General features: G+C 55.0%; 5 protein-coding genes across 5 annotated transcripts; 2 read left to right on the top strand and 3 right to left on the bottom strand.

The window, feature by feature from the left end:
- Window positions 1–132: 132 nt before the first annotated feature.
- MONBRDRAFT_9267 (uncharacterized protein) lies at window positions 133–1,538 on the bottom strand (the record flags this gene model as incomplete). Its single annotated transcript, XM_001746820.1, has 3 exons — window positions 133–927; window positions 1,029–1,294; window positions 1,418–1,538. 3 exons carry the CDS (start codon window positions 1,536–1,538, stop codon window positions 133–135), a joined length of 1,182 nt encoding a protein of 393 aa, XP_001746872.1.
- A 1,544-nt stretch (window positions 1,539–3,082) lies between these two features.
- MONBRDRAFT_9266 (uncharacterized protein) lies at window positions 3,083–4,790 on the top strand (the record flags this gene model as incomplete). The annotated part of the gene is made up of 4 exons (XM_001746937.1): window positions 3,083–3,681; window positions 3,794–3,884; window positions 4,006–4,116; window positions 4,206–4,790. 4 exons carry the CDS (start codon window positions 3,083–3,085, stop codon window positions 4,788–4,790), a joined length of 1,386 nt encoding a protein of 461 aa, XP_001746989.1.
- Window positions 4,791–5,218: 428 nt separating this feature from the next.
- Window positions 5,219–7,953, bottom strand: MONBRDRAFT_32930 (uncharacterized protein; the record flags this gene model as incomplete). Its single annotated transcript, XM_001746819.1, has 10 exons — window positions 5,219–5,427; window positions 5,557–5,620; window positions 5,691–5,813; window positions 5,905–6,134; window positions 6,227–6,297; window positions 6,570–6,891; window positions 7,020–7,378; window positions 7,485–7,563; window positions 7,677–7,719; window positions 7,829–7,953. The coding sequence occupies 10 exons, from the start codon at window positions 7,951–7,953 to the stop codon at window positions 5,266–5,268; spliced, it is 1,578 nt and encodes a 525-aa protein (XP_001746871.1). The 3' UTR covers window positions 5,219–5,265.
- Window positions 7,954–8,701: 748 nt separating this feature from the next.
- On the top strand, window positions 8,702–9,681 carry MONBRDRAFT_9264 (uncharacterized protein; the record flags this gene model as incomplete). The annotated part of the gene is made up of 4 exons (XM_001746936.1): window positions 8,702–8,851; window positions 9,027–9,130; window positions 9,297–9,453; window positions 9,613–9,681. The coding sequence occupies 4 exons, from the start codon at window positions 8,702–8,704 to the stop codon at window positions 9,679–9,681; spliced, it is 480 nt and encodes a 159-aa protein (XP_001746988.1).
- A 731-nt stretch (window positions 9,682–10,412) lies between these two features.
- MONBRDRAFT_32928 (uncharacterized protein) lies at window positions 10,413–16,931 on the bottom strand (the record flags this gene model as incomplete). Its single annotated transcript, XM_001746818.1, has 16 exons — window positions 10,413–10,471; window positions 10,526–10,796; window positions 10,880–11,629; window positions 12,244–12,376; window positions 12,505–12,847; window positions 13,032–13,122; window positions 13,220–13,384; window positions 13,504–13,575; window positions 13,922–13,975; window positions 14,085–14,170; window positions 14,270–14,386; window positions 15,416–15,536; window positions 15,788–15,862; window positions 15,999–16,086; window positions 16,323–16,587; window positions 16,739–16,931. The coding sequence occupies 16 exons, from the start codon at window positions 16,929–16,931 to the stop codon at window positions 10,413–10,415; spliced, it is 2,883 nt and encodes a 960-aa protein (XP_001746870.1).
- Window positions 16,932–18,625: the final 1,694 nt, after the last annotated feature.

The following is an 18,625-nucleotide window of genomic DNA, read 5'->3' as shown; positions in this document are numbered from 1 at the left end:
TTGCTATGTATGATCACAGCCATCAAGAACAACGGACTCAAAGGGAAAGAAATCAAACATCGAAGGAAAGGTTGGAAAGAATAATAATAATCAGCACAATTTGCCGGTGTCTAGTATCAGCGCGTGCAGGGATCACGCCTCACTCTCATCGATTGCCACCCCCATGTCGGAGCAATGAGCGGCCTTTTGAGACTGACGGGCATGCAGCATGTCGTATTCAGCCTGGCACGGTGACTGATAGCAGGTAGCTCGCATGTTGGCAAGCACCTTGGGCTCGAGGACCTGCTGATGAAATGCCCGGGCCACGTGGAGCGGGTTGACAAGCAGGACCGTGGTGGGATTATCCTCGCTGGAAATAATCGAGCCCATGGTCAGAGTCACAATGGCCTGGTCAGGATCATAGTTGTCGATTGCGCGCAGCACCTCTTCGCCCATTTCACGCAAGAAGAAGCGCGGGCGGAATTGCCAACAGAGATTGTGTTCTGTCACATGCAACACCAATGCACCGCGAACACCCATGGCGCGGGCAAGCTGCATGGTGGGAAAGGCAGTTTGGTCGGCCAGGAAGAGCAACTCCTGAGCGATGGAGGCGCGCTCCGTCGGCGTGAACTGCGTCAGGTCTGAGGCCGAAGCGTGGGCGCACATGGTCGAACGTCGCCAGCGAATGAGCGACGCCACCGATATCGAGCCCATGGCAGCGCCTTGGCTGGGGCGGAGCATGGGGATGAGGGGCGTGTACATGAGGACGCGGTCGGCACTATCGGGATCCCTGGCAAGAACGGCACGCGCCACTCCATCGCGCGTGGTGATTGAGTATAGCACGTCGCCCATGCGAAGGTTGGCGCGCAACAGCATGGTTTGCAGCAGCCGCTGAGAGAGCACAACTCCGGCGTAGGTTTGATCAGCATCAATCAAGCAATCACCCTCCTACAAGAGCGGCAAGTAGGCAAGAGGGCCGTGGTATGAGTCGGATATAAAAGGGGGCGATGGCTGCAAGTTGAGCGAATAGTCACGGGGGGTGGGTGTACCTTGTGGGCAGGCAGGAGCGGCAAAATGCCCTCATGAAAGTGGCTGAGGGGTGCATCTGGGTGCACCATGCACGAGGGTAGAGGCATGGTGCGTTCCAGCTGTTCGGCAATGGTTGTGATGGCCATGATGATGTGGCGATCCTCAGCGTCCTGAGGCTCGAAACCCAGGAAGCGAAGGTTGTCAACGCCAAGGAATTGTGCGGCGATGGCCTTGCAGGGCATCTTATGTACGCTGTAGTGGCTCAACTGGCATTCTCGGCTACAGTCTAGGGGCCAGTGTCACGGAGTAGCAGCATGATTGGTGAGTGGCGATTCGTGGGCTGCAGCTCATTGGCGCGGCATTGACATGTCCAAGAGGCTGCAACCAAGCAACGAATATGCAAACGTACAGCAGATGGACATGCAGCGAGCACACTTGTGCTTCGGGGCAATGCGACGACACACGGGGTTGCCGCAGACGTTGTTGGATTGGAGCTTGACTTGCAAGCCGCCAGGCCCCACGGTGGCCATGGTGTTTTTGTTTTTGTTTTTTTTTTGCGGTGCAGGTAGTACGGCAAGCAGGGAGCAGACGCGTAAAAACGTGGTGTTACGAAAGCTCAGCACAGCCGCACGCCACGAGCGTCTCCTTCAAAAAAAGTTGGGAAAAATGCAGGGATAATGGCGCTTTGAGTGTGGCCCGATCAAGTGGCAGTGTAGCACCTGATGAGGGCAGTGAGGGGGCAGAATGGGGTCGTCGGGCACAGTTGCGAGATGGTCGTGCCGAGAGCAAGTGGCCGTCGAGAGTGCAGAGTCTTAACGCACCGACCCCAAACTCAGGGGGTGAGGCGCTGTGGCATGTGAAGGAAAAACAGATTGGTGGCCTGGATGCCAATGTCGCTTGTCACGCCTCAACCAAGGTCAAGGGCTTGGCTTTCGTACAATAGTGTGGGTAGGAAACGCAACGAGAGCAAGCGCTGTGATGGTGTTGGCGAGCAAAAACAACTGGCAACAAGGAGAGAGGGGAGTGTGTAGTGGCGTGAGCGACGGCGGCGACAATGGCAGCAGTGGGAATGAGGATGGCATGCGCGCTCGCTCGCTTGGCCGGTCACGGGTGGGCGAGGGGGTTGAGTTGGGAGAGTGTGAGTAGGAAAGTGGGGGCTGGCAATGCCCAGAATCCAAGTGGCCGTTGAAAGTATGCAGCCGGACGGACGGGCTCTGCTGCCCGAGCCTGGCCACAAGCGACTGAACGCGCGTCGGGGCAGTGTTTGCTGGTACGTGTGTGTGTGTGTGTGTGTGTGTGAGGGAGTGGGGGCAGGAACGCAGGGCTGACTGGTCACTCTGGCACGCTGGCAATGATGACCAATTTATGAGCCCCAAGGCGGCCAGGAATCAGGACGGAGCAACGCAATGTGGTGGGGAGGGGCCAGCAAACACAAGTGGGAACGTGGCTGTAACGGCCATCCTGCTCTTAGGCACCCGGACAAAAGGCGCCCTGTGGCGTGCAAACGGACGGAAAGCCGGCTTGGGTGTCAAAGCCACCTAGAGGCCTTTGGGTGGAATGAGGACGAAGTCCATGACGGTGGGGTGGTTTTGCTCGTCCTTGTGTCCTGCCAAGGTTTTGCTTTGAGTTTGTCAGAGCTGGAGCGGGCACAACGCCAGAGGAGCAGGCAGCTACAGTACTTGCCGCCCGCTCACGCCTCAGTATGACGTTGCCCCGTCTACCAGGCATCGCTTCGTGTCCGGCGCGCAAAAGCGGACACAAATTCTGGCAACATCTCGCTTTGTCCCTCTGCCTTGTTTCCCTTGTCCTGTCAGTCGCGAGCCCTGGCCATCCGAGCGCATAGCGGACACGACTTGCCTGCGGACAGAAACACGCGGACAGCGCCCCTTCTTGCCATGCCCGCTCCACTGCTGTAGCATCCCAGCTGCTGGCTGGCGGACAACCCTCCACGGTGCGTGCATGCACGCAAACGGCGTAAGATGACATGCTGACATGCTGACAATGTGAAGTGGGAGTGAGAGAGAGGAGCCAGCACCAGTACCAGCACAGAAGGCGATCGACTGGTCGAACGAACATGGGGCGCTGCTGCTGCTGTGGAGAGGGGGATGGAGAGGGGGCTCCGTCCGGTGACATCTTTGTGCTGCTGGCACGGCACATGCGTCGTGCAGCCCGAGCAGGGGCGGCGTCAGCCCCGAGCCAGCCCGCTTGTCCACAGACGCGACTGGTTCGCTTTGCACGTTCCGCGGCGGGCCGCGAATTGCTCGTCACCTGTGTACGGCGCACACACGCCTTGGCGCCCTGGACAAGACCAGAACCTCTGACCGAACCGGCTGCTGCAATAGAGCGCGCGTGCTCGGAGCGCAGCGAACACAATGGGGTGCTCGAGGCTTTGCTGGGCGCCCTGCTGCTCCTGCGCCAGCCCAGCGACGCGCGCCTCATCCTCGACAATTTTCGACAACTTCAGCCAGGAGCACTTCAGGATGGACCCCTGGTTAAAGTTGCTGCCCGTGCGTTGCTGGCAGACGCCGCCCTGACCCAGCGGGCAGCTCTCCTTGCTGATCCGCCCGCCACGCCCGTCTCGGCTCGCCAGGCCATCTCGTACACCCCCGTGACCGAGGTGGAGGCCGAACACCTGACCGTGTCTGAGTTTCAGGCTCGTTTTGTGCGACCACGGTACGCATTGCATCATCGTGTCCACCAACACCTGCACCGATGCTGGTCGATCGTTCTCCTGCTGATCCGACACCTGGACTTTTGGCATCGTTGCCGCCTCTCAACACCGCAGGCGCCCGGTTGTCATCCGGCGTGGGGCGTATGCAATGTCCGCTTCCCTCCTCTCCTTGGACACGATCCGAGAGTTGGCCGGTGAATCGCGGGTGAGGCCTTTTGCCACTTGCAACGCCTCTGCCAGTATCTCAACATTCTCACTCTGTCTCACACACGCTCTCTCTCTCCCTCTCTCTGTGTGTGCACGCGTTTTTGGTTGAACACCAACAGGTTCAACTGCGCCGACCCATGGCCGACAGCGTCAACTGGGCTAGGCTCGAAGATGCTCAGCACACCACCGTGTCCGACTTTCTTGAGCGCCTCGCTACTCACCAGGCAGAGGTACGGTGCATGGTTCTCTTTTACTTCCACCCGCTCGTCTCGCGCGTCGGTTGGTAGCTGCCGCAATCACCAACGCACCTTTTTGGCAGGATCTCTACCTGTTTGACTGGTCATTACCTGTGCACTGCCCCGATTTGGCTGCTCGCCTACAAATGCCCAAATGGGTCGACAACGACTATCTGACTCAACAGCCAGCCGGGCAGCGATATCAAGCAGCTTGGCCCAGCTTATTCATTGGCCCCAAACACGTCAGCAGCGCGTGGCATGTGGACGTCTTTGGCACACACTTTTATATGGCCATGATGTCGGGCGAGAAGGAATGGATTTTTCTACCACCCGCTCAGCTCCCCCTGCTCTATCCAGACTACAGCGCCTCAGCTGAACCCATCTTTGAGGTAGTATCCATGCCGCAAGCTCCCGTTTCCTGCGCTTGCACTTGCGTGTTTCACTCCTCCGCGACCAATCTTTTCGTCATGCCTTCTTTCGTAACCTGCTGGCAGGCTGATGTTCGTCGCCCCGATGAGCCAGAGACCCCTGCCGTGCAATATGCAACACCTATGCGCTGTGTCCTGCGTGCCGGTGATCTCCTCTTTGTTCCGGGTGGAAGTCCACATACCGTCACCAACTTGACCGATACCATTGCGGTCCGTCGGCTGGTTTGCTTAATCCCTTGAAGCTTCAGGCCGAATCATGCAAGCATGTTTTGCCGCGCAGCTGACAAACATTGGCTGTCGCCCCGACCCCTTGGTTTTTTTTGTTTTATTTTCTGGTTCAGGTATCAGGCAACTTCGTTGACAGTTCGAATGTGCAGGAGGTTATGGTGAGTCGCCGTTGGTTGCTGCATGGCTGCATGTATATTCGCACGGCATAGTTTGCCCCATAAACCTTACATTCCTGCCTTGGCTTGATTTGGATGGGAAAGACCGCTATGCGCGCTGCTCAAGACCCTGCCCTCGAGCCCGTTGTGGATTCACTCAAGGGTTTGCACCAACGGGAACTAGGCCACACAAGTCCAGCCATGAACGCTGATACAGGATGAAGCAGAACCGAGCCAAAAGAGTTTGATTTTAACATTGCAAATCATGACGTTTCCAACCCATATGCCATGCCCAGAATTCAATTTCGAGTTTTGACCTTTCTCGTGGCTGATTACAAAGAGGCCTGGAGCTCCTTGAGTTTCTTGGCCAAGTTTTGAGCAAAGACGGGCGTCTTGACTTTGAGAAGGGCTGGCACTGGACCGGAAGCGGAATCTGCTTCCGGATCCTTCTTTTCCGGCTCCAAAGGCGGGTTGGGAACCAACGTCAACATGACCTATGCGAGGAAGAGATTTAAAAAATCATGAGGAGGCAGGGTGTGAGTTGGGTCAACCTCGAACACCGCTCTTGCCTGCTGGCAATGAGGGCCAAGACCAAGTAATATGTCCAGAACAACGCAACAAACCGTGTTCTTCTGCGCATCCAGCACTGGCAAATCCTTTTGAAGATAGACGTTCAGGCGAATTTTTCTGCTCGGGCGAACAAAGAGTGGTGAGCACTTGGCACGAAACCCCCTCGCAAGACCGTTGCCAAACTCACCGCGATCCCTCATCCTCGCGAATGATGAGGCGAATTTTCTTCGTATCCGATTCCTTCAACACGCGCAGCGTGCCTGTACCCGAATCTTTCCACGCATCTTTGACTTTGTAAAACAGCTTGGCACTGTGAACGGTCCATGGGGATACAACAGGCAATTTGGACGGTGAGCAAGCGAATGAATCTGGATGAGCACGACCAGTTGAGTGAAACGCACCGCACGCTGTGAAGCGTTTCGCCTTCATCGGGCAAGTCTTCCTTGGCAGCATCACCCGTTTTCGCCTCGCTGGCTGTAGGCTTATTCGCATCAGTGCCTGCGCTGGTGGCACTCGGCTGGACATCGGGCTTGGCACTCGCAGCGGGCGCCGAGCTACTACGAATTGTGCTCAGATGTTTCTTGTAATCATCCAGAACAGGAGTCAAATCCACGGCACCCGGTTGGGCAAGCTACACGCATTTAAGGTTGGGGCACACGAATCCCCTTCGTGATGAGAAACACAAAAGAGGCATAATCGGACAATGGGCGATACGGGACCCACCTCGGCCGTCACATGTTTCAAAAAAGCAGTGTTCAGTGCCTTGAGCTTGCCAAGTTGATCCTCGCGCCAGCCTACATTGGACGGGGGGCGCACGACGCGCGGCGCGGCACCAACAAGCGGTGAGGTAGCGCAACCTTGGGCGATGAGAGCGACTGGCTCGCAAGCGACGCCTTGCTACCTGAGGCGGACGCCAAACTGCTTGAGGTAGATGCCGATTCAGCGGGTTTAACCGCTGCTGGTGGGATTCCAAAAGAAACAGGTTTGCTGGCGGCGAGTCCTGCGCCACTCGACCCCCCGAAGGGCGTGCTTTTGTTGCCAAACGACAATGAAGCCGAGCTTGTACTTGTGGCGGGCTTGGCGCCAAACCCACCAAAGCCAGTTCCAGTCGATGAAGGGGCGAATGAGAGCTTGGGTGCCGGTTTGGAATCATCATCATCGTCGTCATCATCATCATCATCATCATCATCATCATCATCGTCATCGTCGTCGTTGTCGTCGTCGTCATTGTCATCGTTGCTATTGTCGTGATCATCGCCCTCGTCACCGCCATTGTCATCCTCAGCCGCGCCGGCGTCGTCGTCGTCGCCTTCATCGTCCACTTGCGCAACCTCTTCGTCCTCATCCTCGTCCTTGCTGGCCTCCTGGGTCTCCTTCTTTTGGTCATCCTGGTCACAAGGGTGGTGTCGGGTGAGCCGCTCTCAACAAAATATCAAACACAGATACAACAAGACGGAAGGCACACCCCTGAACGTGCACGCCAGCTCGCACTGAGCACTTGCAGATATAACCCCACCTTCTTGGCACCAAAGCCACCAAAACCGCCAAAACCGCCAAAACCACTTTTCTTGGGGTCTGACGTCGATGCACCCCCAAAGACTGGCTTGGTGGTAGTGCTTGGCGAGTCGGATGCACTACTGCCGAACTTGAAGCCTGATGTCTTGGCACCTTGGCCAAAGGGGGACGCCGGAGTTGAGCTTGACTCTGAGCCGGCCGATTTGGCACCAAATCCGGCAAAGGGCGAGGCCGTCTTGCTGCTGTCTGTCTTGTTGCCAAAAGAAAAGCCGCCCTTGCTTGCACCTCCTGAAAAGGGAGTGCGCGCATCACCGCTACCCGCTGTCGCAGACTTGCCAAAAGGGGAGCCAGCCGAGTCGCCTGTGTACCCCCGCACCGGGACGCATGAGCTCCATTCTTATCAACTCTCGAACTGACTCTTGAAAGCCAAAAAGCCTCCACCTGCCTGAGGCACCGCCTCACTTACTGGGGGCCTTGAAGCCTGACAGGTTGGACTTGAGATCTGTGCCTGAGGAACCAAACCCCTTGAAAGCTGCCAAGGGATTCTAGGATGACAAAATCCGGGCGAACGCCGCAGCTGGTCAGTCGGGGTGCCTTTGCTTTGCTCACTGAGGACCCACTCGCCGCAGACGTCAAGGGCGGGACATAAACTTCATACCGGTGAGCTGGTTGTACTTGAATTGCGCTTGGCTGACACAATCCTACATCATCACCCCAAGTACGACATGAGCGAACGGGAAGCAGGCCACTCATTGATCGGTAGCCCGCGGGGCCTCAGCCAGGAAAGGAAAGGAAATGCAGTCGCCTCACTTGCGCTTGGCCAAGGTTTCAGAGGAAGCCTTTTGGAACAAGCCAGAGCTGTTCGCCCCGTCATCGCTATCCTCGTTGTTGTCAGCCGTCAGCTGACGGTCTGCCTGCCGCTTCGCCGTGGACATGGCTCGTGGTCTTGCCGTCAACACCTAGCGCCCAAATAAACACACTCACACAGACAGAATTGAAAATTAATTTCCCACACACACACACACACAAAAAGGAAAGGAAAGGAAAGAAAAGGAAAGAAACAAAGAGAAAAAGGAAAAGAATAAATGCTGTTTACAACGGCTGTTGCTGACAGTTTGAATCGGGCCTCACATGTTGTCAGCAGTCTTTGCGAGTCTCTGTAGAGACTGGCCAATCTCAAGAATCTGAGGAGATTTGAACCTTAAGGTCAGCCTTTTTTTACCCTCGACCGGTGAGTACACGATGGCGCACACAGAACGACGCGTCGCTCAGCGAAAATGGGACCACGAGCTCGGGGTCGGGGCGGGCTGTCGGGGCTACCATCCCTCTGCGATCAAGACGTGGAGCGCTGCACACGCTGTGGTACTGCTCCCGTGGCAGCCAGTGAGCCTCGGACGTGTCAGGCTCTGTCACGACGGCCCAGCACAGACCACATGCCCTTTGAGCCCCTTGGCTCGATGCTCGTCAAGGGGCTTCTCCCACAGCCCTCGGCGTGTTGATGGCAGACCTCGGGATTGAGTTTTGTTGTTCCGAATGCTCGTGTTTATTGGGCAGGGCCAGAGAGCATCGTTCTCTAGCTCAGCTGGCTGGTTGCCGCAGTCCCAAGCATCGTTGATTCGTCCAAAAATCATTGTGAAGCATTCACGTGGTTTTTTTATTGTTTCATGCTTCCCTGCAGTCGCCATGGATGTCACGGGTGCGCAGTCGGAGCGTTCTTACCTCAAGCAGAAGCCCATCTTCGAGAACAAGAAGCGTGTTCTCGGCCAGCGCGCCAAGTCGCAGGACCTCCGCTTTGTCAAGAGCGTTGGTCTTGGCTTCAAGACTCCCAAGGAGGTGGGTATTTGGAAGCCTTGCATTGAATTCTGTTTCCAGAAGATGTTGTCGTACATTTTTGGCAGCTTGTGCATCGATGTCTTGGCATGCTTTCCGTGCTGCGAGTCACTGGCTCCATGTCCAATGAGAAAGCTCATTCGTGTGCATTGTGTCCGCGATTTTCTTTGGCTCTCAGGCTCGTGAGCTCAAGTACATTGACAAGAAGTGCCCCTGGACCGGCGATGTCAGCATCCGCGGCCGTCTGCTCACTGGTGTTGTGAAGACCCTGAAGATGCAGAGGTAAACTTCCCCTCTTCACCCTTGGCTCGGCCCACTTTCTCAGTTCTGCGGTTCTCGTGACTTTTCAGAAAAGGCCATCCAGCCGAGCCGGGTCGACAGTTTGACATCATTGAGTGCAGGTGGCTGATGGTTCTCATGTTTGTCTTGTTGATCCAATCTTTTGCAGGACGGGTATCATCCGCCGTGACTACTTGCACTACATCAAGAAGTACAACCGTTTCGAGAAGCGCCACAAGACCCTGCCCGTCCACGTGTCGCCTTGCTTCCGTGATATCGCCGTTGGCGACCAGGTCACCGTGGGCCAGTGCCGCCCTCTCTCCAAGGTACGCTTCTTTATCTTGTTTCTATTTCTTTGGTTTGCTGATTTCCTTTCCCAAAAAGAAACTAAGAGGCAGCCTCTTGTTGTGTTTGCGCTTGTGATTAACTCATTTTCGTTCAATCTCACCGGCTTGGCCTCGGATCTACCCTGATATCATTATTAGACCGTGCGATTCAACGTGCTGCGCATTGCTAAGAACAGCGGTGGTAGCAAGAAGTTCTCCAAGTTCTAAGCGGATGTTGCCGTGGACATCCAACTGATGAACCTCATCAATTGACTGCACGAAAACTCATTCCATTTTTCTCAAATGCTTATATCGTCTGTGTTCACAAAGCCATTGCCGTTCATTTACGACATTGTCCAAGCGCCCGGTTTCCAAACAGCAACTCGATACTCAACGTTTGCGCCGTCGTTGCGTTCGGCAAGCCCAGTTTTTGCCATGCACCAAGGTTGGACCCTGTCAGGGAAACGCAGCCGGCATCAAAGGTGGCGCATGATCTGCTGCTCGTGCGTCATGATGCGCGAAGCAAGGGGAATCGTACCGAAACTGCTGAAAGCGACGCAAGTTCATGATGGCTGCGGCCAGTACGCGCCAGAACCTATGGGAGTTGGCACTGCCTCAGTCTCACAACTCAGGACATCATGTCGCACCAGATACGTTCTAAATACAGACCTGATGATTTAGCGAGGCGCGCTGCCACGCTGCCACGAGGCGTGCCGGGGTCGAAAGGCGTTTTGACAGGCGACCCACCAACGTCACTTGTGCCTCCAGCACCAAAGTGGGCTCTGCATCTGTATCCTCTTTTTTTTTGCTGCAGTTGGCTGCTACATCGGCTCTGGTTCCAATGCACCGTTTGGAGGAGCGCGTGGGGACCTCAACGCGCTGCCCAGTAACGATGGGATAAAGTGTCACCGAGGCCAGGGTGTTGGCGGTCAGCCGAACTACGGCATGCTCCTCTGCCTCTACAACCACACCAGCCAGTCATTGATGGTTTGCACGGATAAAGAGAATTTGTGTGCAGCTGGCAAGAGATGCGATGAGTTTGCGTCACCAAAACTTGCTGTCAAGCACGCACCGGTTTCGTGCCTTGCGGCGTGTGTGTTTGCAATGTGCCAAATGTGTGTATCCACTTCCTCCTGTGGGTCGGTGGTGCGAGCAGCCACTTTGTGCTTCTCCACCCGGCCCTTACTCCGAGTGCGAGGAGGGGACTCAGACTCGGCCTCATAAATGGCGCCGAGTTGCAAGTAGTACACTTCGTGAGCGAGCGCTGGGCTGGAGAGCAAAATCACCAATGATTCCAGGGGCATGGCATGCGTTCGTTGGCCATTCGCGCTGAACCCCATCACCTGGATTCATCCAGTAGCATACATGGAGGTGAGCACAAGTGGGGGGGGCAAGCTGCCACAATTGCCAGCGACGCTTGCCTTACCTCCAAGTCTGTTGGGAGATGTGCAGGAAGGTTGACCCGCACCACAAAACTGCGAGTTATCTGAATGTTGTCTGGAACTTGAAGCACGGGCTCTTCATGCCGACATCGCGTGAGAAGCGACCTACAGGGCTTTGGCATTGCAACTGCTGCCGTCTCGTTTTTGTCAACCCAAGAACGCTTTGCAAGTCTTCGCCTAGCGGGCACTGCAGCAGCCTGCAACTCTCGGCAAATGCCCCGTGAGCTGGTGGTCCCACTGTTGGCTTCGGCTGACACGGTGCCAGCGCCATCTGTCAAGGTCGTTCCCACGTGCATGCCCGCATTGGCGGCGGTGCGAATTGTGCAGGGCAGCCTGGCCTGGAGGCACGCAGCCCCCTCAAACGTGGAAGGACTCTCACTCGCCAGCGTATCCTTGGGTGATGGCGTGGTCAATTGCGGTGGCAAAGTGGGAGAGGCGGGGTAGAAAAGACGGCTGGCATCAGCTGATTCGTTGCCCAGTTGATGTTGGCTGGGCACAATGTCAGAGTTGCGCACTCCCTGATAATTAAGCTGCGGTGGCTCCAGAGTCGCTTGTAACATGTCTTGCTCGGATAGTAAGGTGTCCGCCAAATCGTCATTCTCAAAAGGAAAGCTGAGGAAAGGCGGCAAGTCAGCGTTCTCTTCACCAAAAGGCAAATGGTCACCAGACCAGATGGGCGGGCTGGAAGCATCCTGGGCTCCAGCTATGCACTGCATGAGCGAAGTGACCGGATCCTGCATAGGTAGACTGGCCAACGAGTGTGTCAGTATTGAGCTCTGCTCGTCTCGACCGCCCGTGTTTTGGGCCCGGGCCAATGTCCCGTGCTGGGCTGAGCCAACGCCATGCCTGCCGGTGTTCAACCGCAACATGGTGAAGTGCGCTGTGGAGAGTGCTACGTCTGCCTAAAAAATGGCCCAGACCGGGGCACCCCGCCTGCCCGGTCATGGCTGAACAAGCCACTGCTTGAGCTTGAATAACGATCACAGACAGGAGAATCTCGGTGCTGCCACTTGTTTTTTGTTTTTTCATCTTTTGATCTGCTCCCATTGTTGATGTGAAAACATTGATGTTGATGTGAAAGATGATGTGATGTGTGTGTGTGTGTGTGTGTGTGTGTGTGTGTGTGTGTGTGTGTGTGTGTGTGTGTGTGTGTGTGTCTTTCGCGTATGATTCAATTGTCAGCATGCGGATGTGAAATCTACAAAAATCTAACCTCATCATGCGCAAAGAAGTCATTGAAGTTGCAACAGCTGGGAAGATTGGGGGCAAGGGAGTGGAGGCGGAAAAGCCAATACAGTGAGAAGGACAGGGCCTGGTGCTTTGAGGGCGCGCGTCGCACAAGCCATACCGTGAAGTGCTCGTTGCGAAAGGCGATGCGAAAAAAACCATTTGCTTGTTGCCGGCGCAGCCAGCGCACACAAAACGGTTCAGTCACGCCCAAACTTGGAGTGTAATAGGATTGGACACCACACGCGCCCGAGCTACGCACCGTCCAAGCAAGATGGCCAATTCATGGCTAGATTGAGTGCATTTCACAAAGTCCAGGCAACAATAATCCTCGAGCCTGATGGGCATGTGCAGTCTCGAGTGGTGCTTCGAGCTGACTCACCTGGTACCTGCGGCACAATGGTCCCTATGCAGAAGGAGATGGGTTGCGCCATATTGTGCAACAGCCGTGTGCATTTCTGAATCACTCCGAAGAGCTAGCATCTGATAAAGTAAATGTGTGCGCCGTCGCAGCTCGGCATTCTCATAATGTGGGTGGTTAACCGTCCGAATACCAGCCGTACTATGCAGGATGGGTAGCACCGACATGGGGCCAGCCAGGATCGTCATCTCAGGCTTGAGGTGCTTTTGAACGTGCTCCACCAACTCGGTGAGATGGGGGTGTTGGAATTCCCCTTTGTGGGTCACATTTTGATACACATTGGCTAGACCCGCCTGGCTTGCCACTACATCGGCACCCAAAGGACAACGTCAGCAAAGGCGCGCCCGTGACGGCGCCCGCACGACTTCTCACAAAAAAAAAAAAAAAAAAAAAAAAAAAAAAAAAAAAAAAAAAAAAAAAAACCCTCTTGGAACTGGTAGGGACAAAATCTGCACTTGAACGATTCGGCCTAATCTCTCTAAACGCACCTGCAACCAGTGTCACCAAGAAGAGGGCGTGCACAAAGATGACAACATGGTCCCTCTTGATCCGCAGCAACCGCAAGAGAGGAGCAAAAAACTGCGGCAAAGGGAGGAGCACACGGTTCATCGACACAACAGGTCATGTAACCAAGAGCTCAAAATGACGCTTGTTAGCAAAGCCAAGAGTCACCCACCGTCACTGAACCCAGCAGGCTTGCCATAACAATCAAGAAAGGAGTCATGAGTGCCTTGAGCCGCATCACTAATACGGCAAGCAAGCTATATGCGATGGTCTGCATCGTCAAGTAGACGATGGATGTGTTGCTCCGAGAGCGATCCGATGGCGGTGTTTGCAACATCTAGCGCCCATTGTTTCCCCCATACACAACACACACACACACACACACAGTGGTGGCAGTGAACGTGGCAACAATATAAAATCACCTCACCGCCTTAGCACAAGCGGTGCATCACAAACCAGCAAGCCCACCGCCGTCACCACAAGTCCCGCGGCAGGCAGAAGGCAAGTTTTTGTCAGCGTCGTATATTCCTACCACACCATGCACCAACCCAAGGATTTTAAATGTGAGACTACTGGAAGAAATGACTCCCCAACTCAGGCCATCGGATTATTCAGGACATCAAAGTAGAAACTGTCTTGACCGTGCGCAAAATGATTGCAAAAGGCAGTAGCGTCGAGTGCCTGCCCACTTTTGAAGAGGCGATTCACCTCGTTGAGAAATCTGAATTCGGGCGCGCAGAGGTACAGCTGCGCATCAAAGTTTGCTGGCAATCCGAATAGCTTGGTGCCTAAGATGTGAAAGATGTGCGACTGACAGAGCAAGGCAAAGTGATTTCCTGCTGTGCGCCAAGCTCTGCTGATGTCAAGGCCTTACATCAGCACCCAAGTTGGTCATGAATTGAATGCCCAGCTTGCCGAGAACCACCGCCTGAGTGAAACCAAGCCAGTACGCGGTGAGAGCATTGATCGGGTGGGCAACACGATGGGGCAGGAAAAGCAGGGCATCAAAACGGGTGCAGAGGGCCTCGCCGACCAACCAGTCCGAGCACAACCACAAGCAGGAAGCGGCCCGACATCTGATTTGCGTCCACAAAACGCTCCAGCAATACCGCAAAGGGCAATGCTATACCAGGGCACAAGGCATGAGTGGGGCTGACTGCCATGCAAACAGCAAAATGCACTGCCAGCTTGAAAAGTGCACAATTGAGCAGCAGGAGCGCACCGAGGAGAGTCAAGAGATACGGGCTGACGACCAAAGACTCTTGCTGATACATGGCCACAACGGCTCCCAAGGTCGCAAGCAACTGTGCATTTGTGATGTAGAAAGGAAAGATCAACCCTCGAAATGAGCGAAAGGGCCTTTCCAGGAGGGTATGCCGGCTGTCCATGCAGGGACAATCATCGAACCTGAACAAATGCCATGCGGGCAAGAACGCGCAGGCGTAGATACCCACAAAGGTACGTCGCCAGCAGTGCTCCAAGTTGAGTGAAAAGGGCAAAGGGGGCAAACTGCCAAGCCAGCAACGCAAGGAAGGTGGTAATCCCAAGAGCCAGCTGCAGCAGTCCATTTTGCAGAACGGCGCGGCGCTTGCTAAACATATGCGTTCGAGATGAGTGAGACAGCCTCGAGTATTGATTCAAGCATCGGAGCAAAGGCAAGAGCGGAGACATGGAAGACCAACGCATGAGTCGCGGCGACGACAAAGAGATGCTGCCATAGCAGCAATGGAACGCCAAAAGCTTCGCGAAGCGAAGGCATCCATTGTGCGCGCGTCATCTATGCAAAGGTGCAAGTGTAGAGTGGACGGGCGAACATTGCACAGAGGAAAATGCATCAGTAACAGGCGGAATGGAATTGACATCAAAATGCCGGCAGCCCGAGCGTTGAAAAAGGTACCTCGTTATGGTTGTAAAAAGCAAAAAGAGCGACGAGCATCGCGGCAAGGGCATTGTGGGAAACGTGGTAAGTCATGTAAACCATCGCCCCCAGGCCTGCGCCCTGCATCAGGAACACCATCTATTCACACCCGGCCCGGTGCCCAAGAAAACAGGAGGCTGGATGAGTAATGACTGGTGGGCAATCTGAGTATCGAGTCGCGAAGGGTTAGGCGCATCAGAAGGGAGAAGGCGCCTTGGCAAAGCCTGAAGGGTGTGCTGGACAAGAATTGGCCGGTGCGCCAAAAGTAAGTTTCACGAGCACACACTCACACGAGAGTAAAAGTATTCTGCATTGAGCCAGCCGCTGCAGGCCATTACAGGCTCCAATGGGGCAGCTCGCATGACTGAAAAGGAGGAGGTCGGGGTGTGTTGCAAACCTGGTTAGACTGTGATTTTGTAAATACAGTGCGATGAGGCTGAAGCAACGCACCAGTTGTGCACACGGGCGAGGCGACCTCCTCATAAGACTGGGCGGCGGGATGGCGCATAATGACGATGTGAACAAGGCCAAAGAAGCGCGATGGCATGAGAAAAGGCAGAACCAAGGTGTCCTGAAGAAGAGAAAGAAGACAAAAGGGACAGAGAGTCGTTGACGCACGCGTTCCAAAAGTGAATAAAGCCGCGCCAGTGCTAGCTCAGGATAAATGTTAAAACGGTTGAGCGCGTTGATCGCGTCTGGATATTCGATGGTCTCGTCTACGGTGAATCTCTGCCTCAGACACCAGCGGGGTCAAATGAAACCAAACTCATATTCGTCGACAGCGTTGCTGAGTGAAGCTTGCTTTGGAGAAAGCGAACCAACCTGTGCAACCTGCGCCCAGGAAGAGCCGTCCCGGAACATCGTCACGCTGCGCTTGAAATACGAATAGTACATGGACTATGAACAACGGAGCAAGCCATGCTTGAGAAATGTGCTATCCGAGCTTCAGGCGATCATGGTGGATTTTGCACGCAGCGACCTTAACACAAAAAGAATGACAGGACCCAAGCCCGCTGGTGCTGCTGATGCGTACCTGCTCTGACCACATGGCAGTCTCTCGCTCGGTCGTCGAGAGGTGGCTAAAGAACTTGGCATTTTCCTGTAAGCGCTCCAGATAGGCACTGAAAGGACGAGGTAAGGGTCAAGGGGTCACGCAGTGGACAAGGGTGCAATAAGTGTGGGTACGCCTCGGGCTATTCACTCACGCCTCGAGCCGGACCGTGCTGCCGACTGCACATCACGTGAGAGGGGTATTCAAAGCATCGTGAGGCACACGTCTGCACGACACGATAGACCCATGGAACAACCACCATGCGACTTCAAAGCGCTGCCAAAGGCCAATGTCCCATTGACTGACCAAGCAGAAGGATGAACAGAGGACGGAGCCAGGGGCTGAGGTCCATAACGCGAAAGGCCGGAAACAATCGTCGATACGACAGCAAAAGCGGCAGCATGGTCTGCGGCGTTCGTGTCGCTGTTGTTTCTGGATCCATCGCCATCGTCGACAGTGCCTCCTCTGAGACCAGCCGTGCACCGTCTTGCCCACTTGTTGTACTCAAGCACTTGACATTCTAGACCACACCCAGCCGAGGCCCCATTCAGCCAGCCATCACCACCACCACCTTTTCATTAAAAAAAAAGGAGAGAGGGAGAGAAAATTTAATTTTGATGATGGTGATGATGATGATGACAATTAATGTCATACTTTTTATGTCGCAGCAGAGAAGTCAAACGTCCGTGTGAAAGGCAGATGCAACAACAGCGTCCTTTCACACACATACACACACACACACACACACACACACACACACACACACACACACACACACACACACACACACACACACACACACACACACCTCCATCGCAGGCAGCGCGCGCTCGACCGCGTGTGTTGGATGAGCGTGGCCTTGACCATTTTTGCATACCACTCCTCCTTGTACAGGTTCAGAACTACGTTGGTCATTTGCTTCGCACCACTGGCAACACCTCCCCAGTTTGTTTGCCTGGACAAGCTTTGCCGACCCCTTGCACTCGAGCGAGCAATGTCTGAAAGCTGGTTCTGAGGACTGGCTCAGCGCGCCGCGGTGGCTCAGAAGCAACGGCAATAACGCCTACAGCCGCATCACAAAGCGAGTCAGCCTATTTGCACCCCGGCCGTGTGCCTGACTTGGAGCAGCCTCCTCAGTGCCTGGCCCTCCTGCACGCGCCCCGATGGCACCTTGTCGAAGGACCAACCGCCGACATGGAGGATCTGACCTGGCAACAGCTTGATGGGAGCAAATACATTCTTTACTCGGGCACCTTTCTCGTGTCCCTCGATGTTCTGCTTTATCCCGTGGACCTAATCAAAACCCGCCAGCAATTTGATTTGCCTCTGCAGGGCCAGACGCGCAGTATAAGCTGGCTCACCCGAAACCTGTGGCAGCGCGAGGGTCTGCGTGGCTTTTACCGAGGGTGCCTCGTCAACTCTGCTGCCGCCTTTCCTGGACAGGTTTCCTTTTTCGCGACTTATGAGCTCGCTCGCGAGCGCCTCCAAACCTGGACGCGTGTCCTTGATCGGCCTGCCCGGGCTTCCTCAAGTCTTGAGCACCGCCAGACGACAGATGGCGATAGGCCCCTGTCTGCTTGGTCTCGTTGGCTAATTAGCGGGGCAGCCGGGTTTCTGGGGGACGTTGTTGCCCTTGTCGTGCACACCCCAGCTGATTGCATTGCTCAAAAGCAAATGGTGGCCTCTCTTCAAAGGCCCCTCTACGCAGACCAGTCTCACCCACGTAGTGCCACTCTACGTGATGTGGTGCGAGGCATTTATCGCCAAGAAGGCTTCCTAGGTCTGTGACTTGGCATCTGGCTCACCAACTTCCCTCGCGCGCGTGTGCTCTCCTTGGAACCACCTGCTTTGCCACTTAGCCCCTTGCATCGCCGCTACCCTCACGGCAACCCTTTGCACAGGCTTCTACCGCGGGCTGGGGGGCTCCATTGCCACGTTTGCACCAGCATCAGCCATCTGGTTTGCCACTTATGAACACACCAAGCACTACCTTAGCCCTCACTTGCAGCCTTCACTCAAGCGCCTTTGGCCTTTGATTGATGAGCAGCCCATCATTCACTTGCTTGCTGGTGGTGCAGCTGGCTGCGTTTCAGTCTTGCTCACCAACCCTCTCGACGTTGCCAAGACGCGTCAACAAGCCATGGATTGGTCCAACCCCCACGATGCCCGTCTTCTTCGGTACACACCCTTGACCCTGACTGCTTGCCTTCCCGACCAACTACAAATGTCCTCACTCACCCATATGCGCCGTGCCTATCGACGCTGTCACCCGACCCCTTAGCAAAGGGTTTCTGACCATTCTGCAATGGACCATACGCCACGAAGGCCTGCGGGGTGTCTACCGTGGCTTTTTCCCCCGCCTCAGCTTTGCCATCCTAAGTTCCTCTCTGACTTTTACCGGCTATGAATGGGCGAAAGCTCACGCCAAACGCCCAGATGTCAGCCATGAGGACTAGCAGAAGTTTGTCCACAAGCTTGTCCACAAACTAATCCAGACCTCGATGACTCACTCAGAGCCCACATCCAGAATCCATCACCACTCCAATGAAAGCAAAACCGATTTGATCGTGCATGTCTCCTCCATTCGCATCAGCTCATTAAATTTTTGA

The sequence above is a fragment of the Monosiga brevicollis genome, genomic scaffold (genome assembly GCF_000002865.3).
Source record: "Monosiga brevicollis MX1 MONBRscaffold_14 genomic scaffold, whole genome shotgun sequence".
Classification (NCBI taxonomy): Eukaryota; class Choanoflagellata; order Craspedida; family Salpingoecidae; genus Monosiga; species Monosiga brevicollis.
Note: the sequence above shows the minus strand (reverse complement) of the source record. Positions and strands in the feature narration are given on the sequence as shown.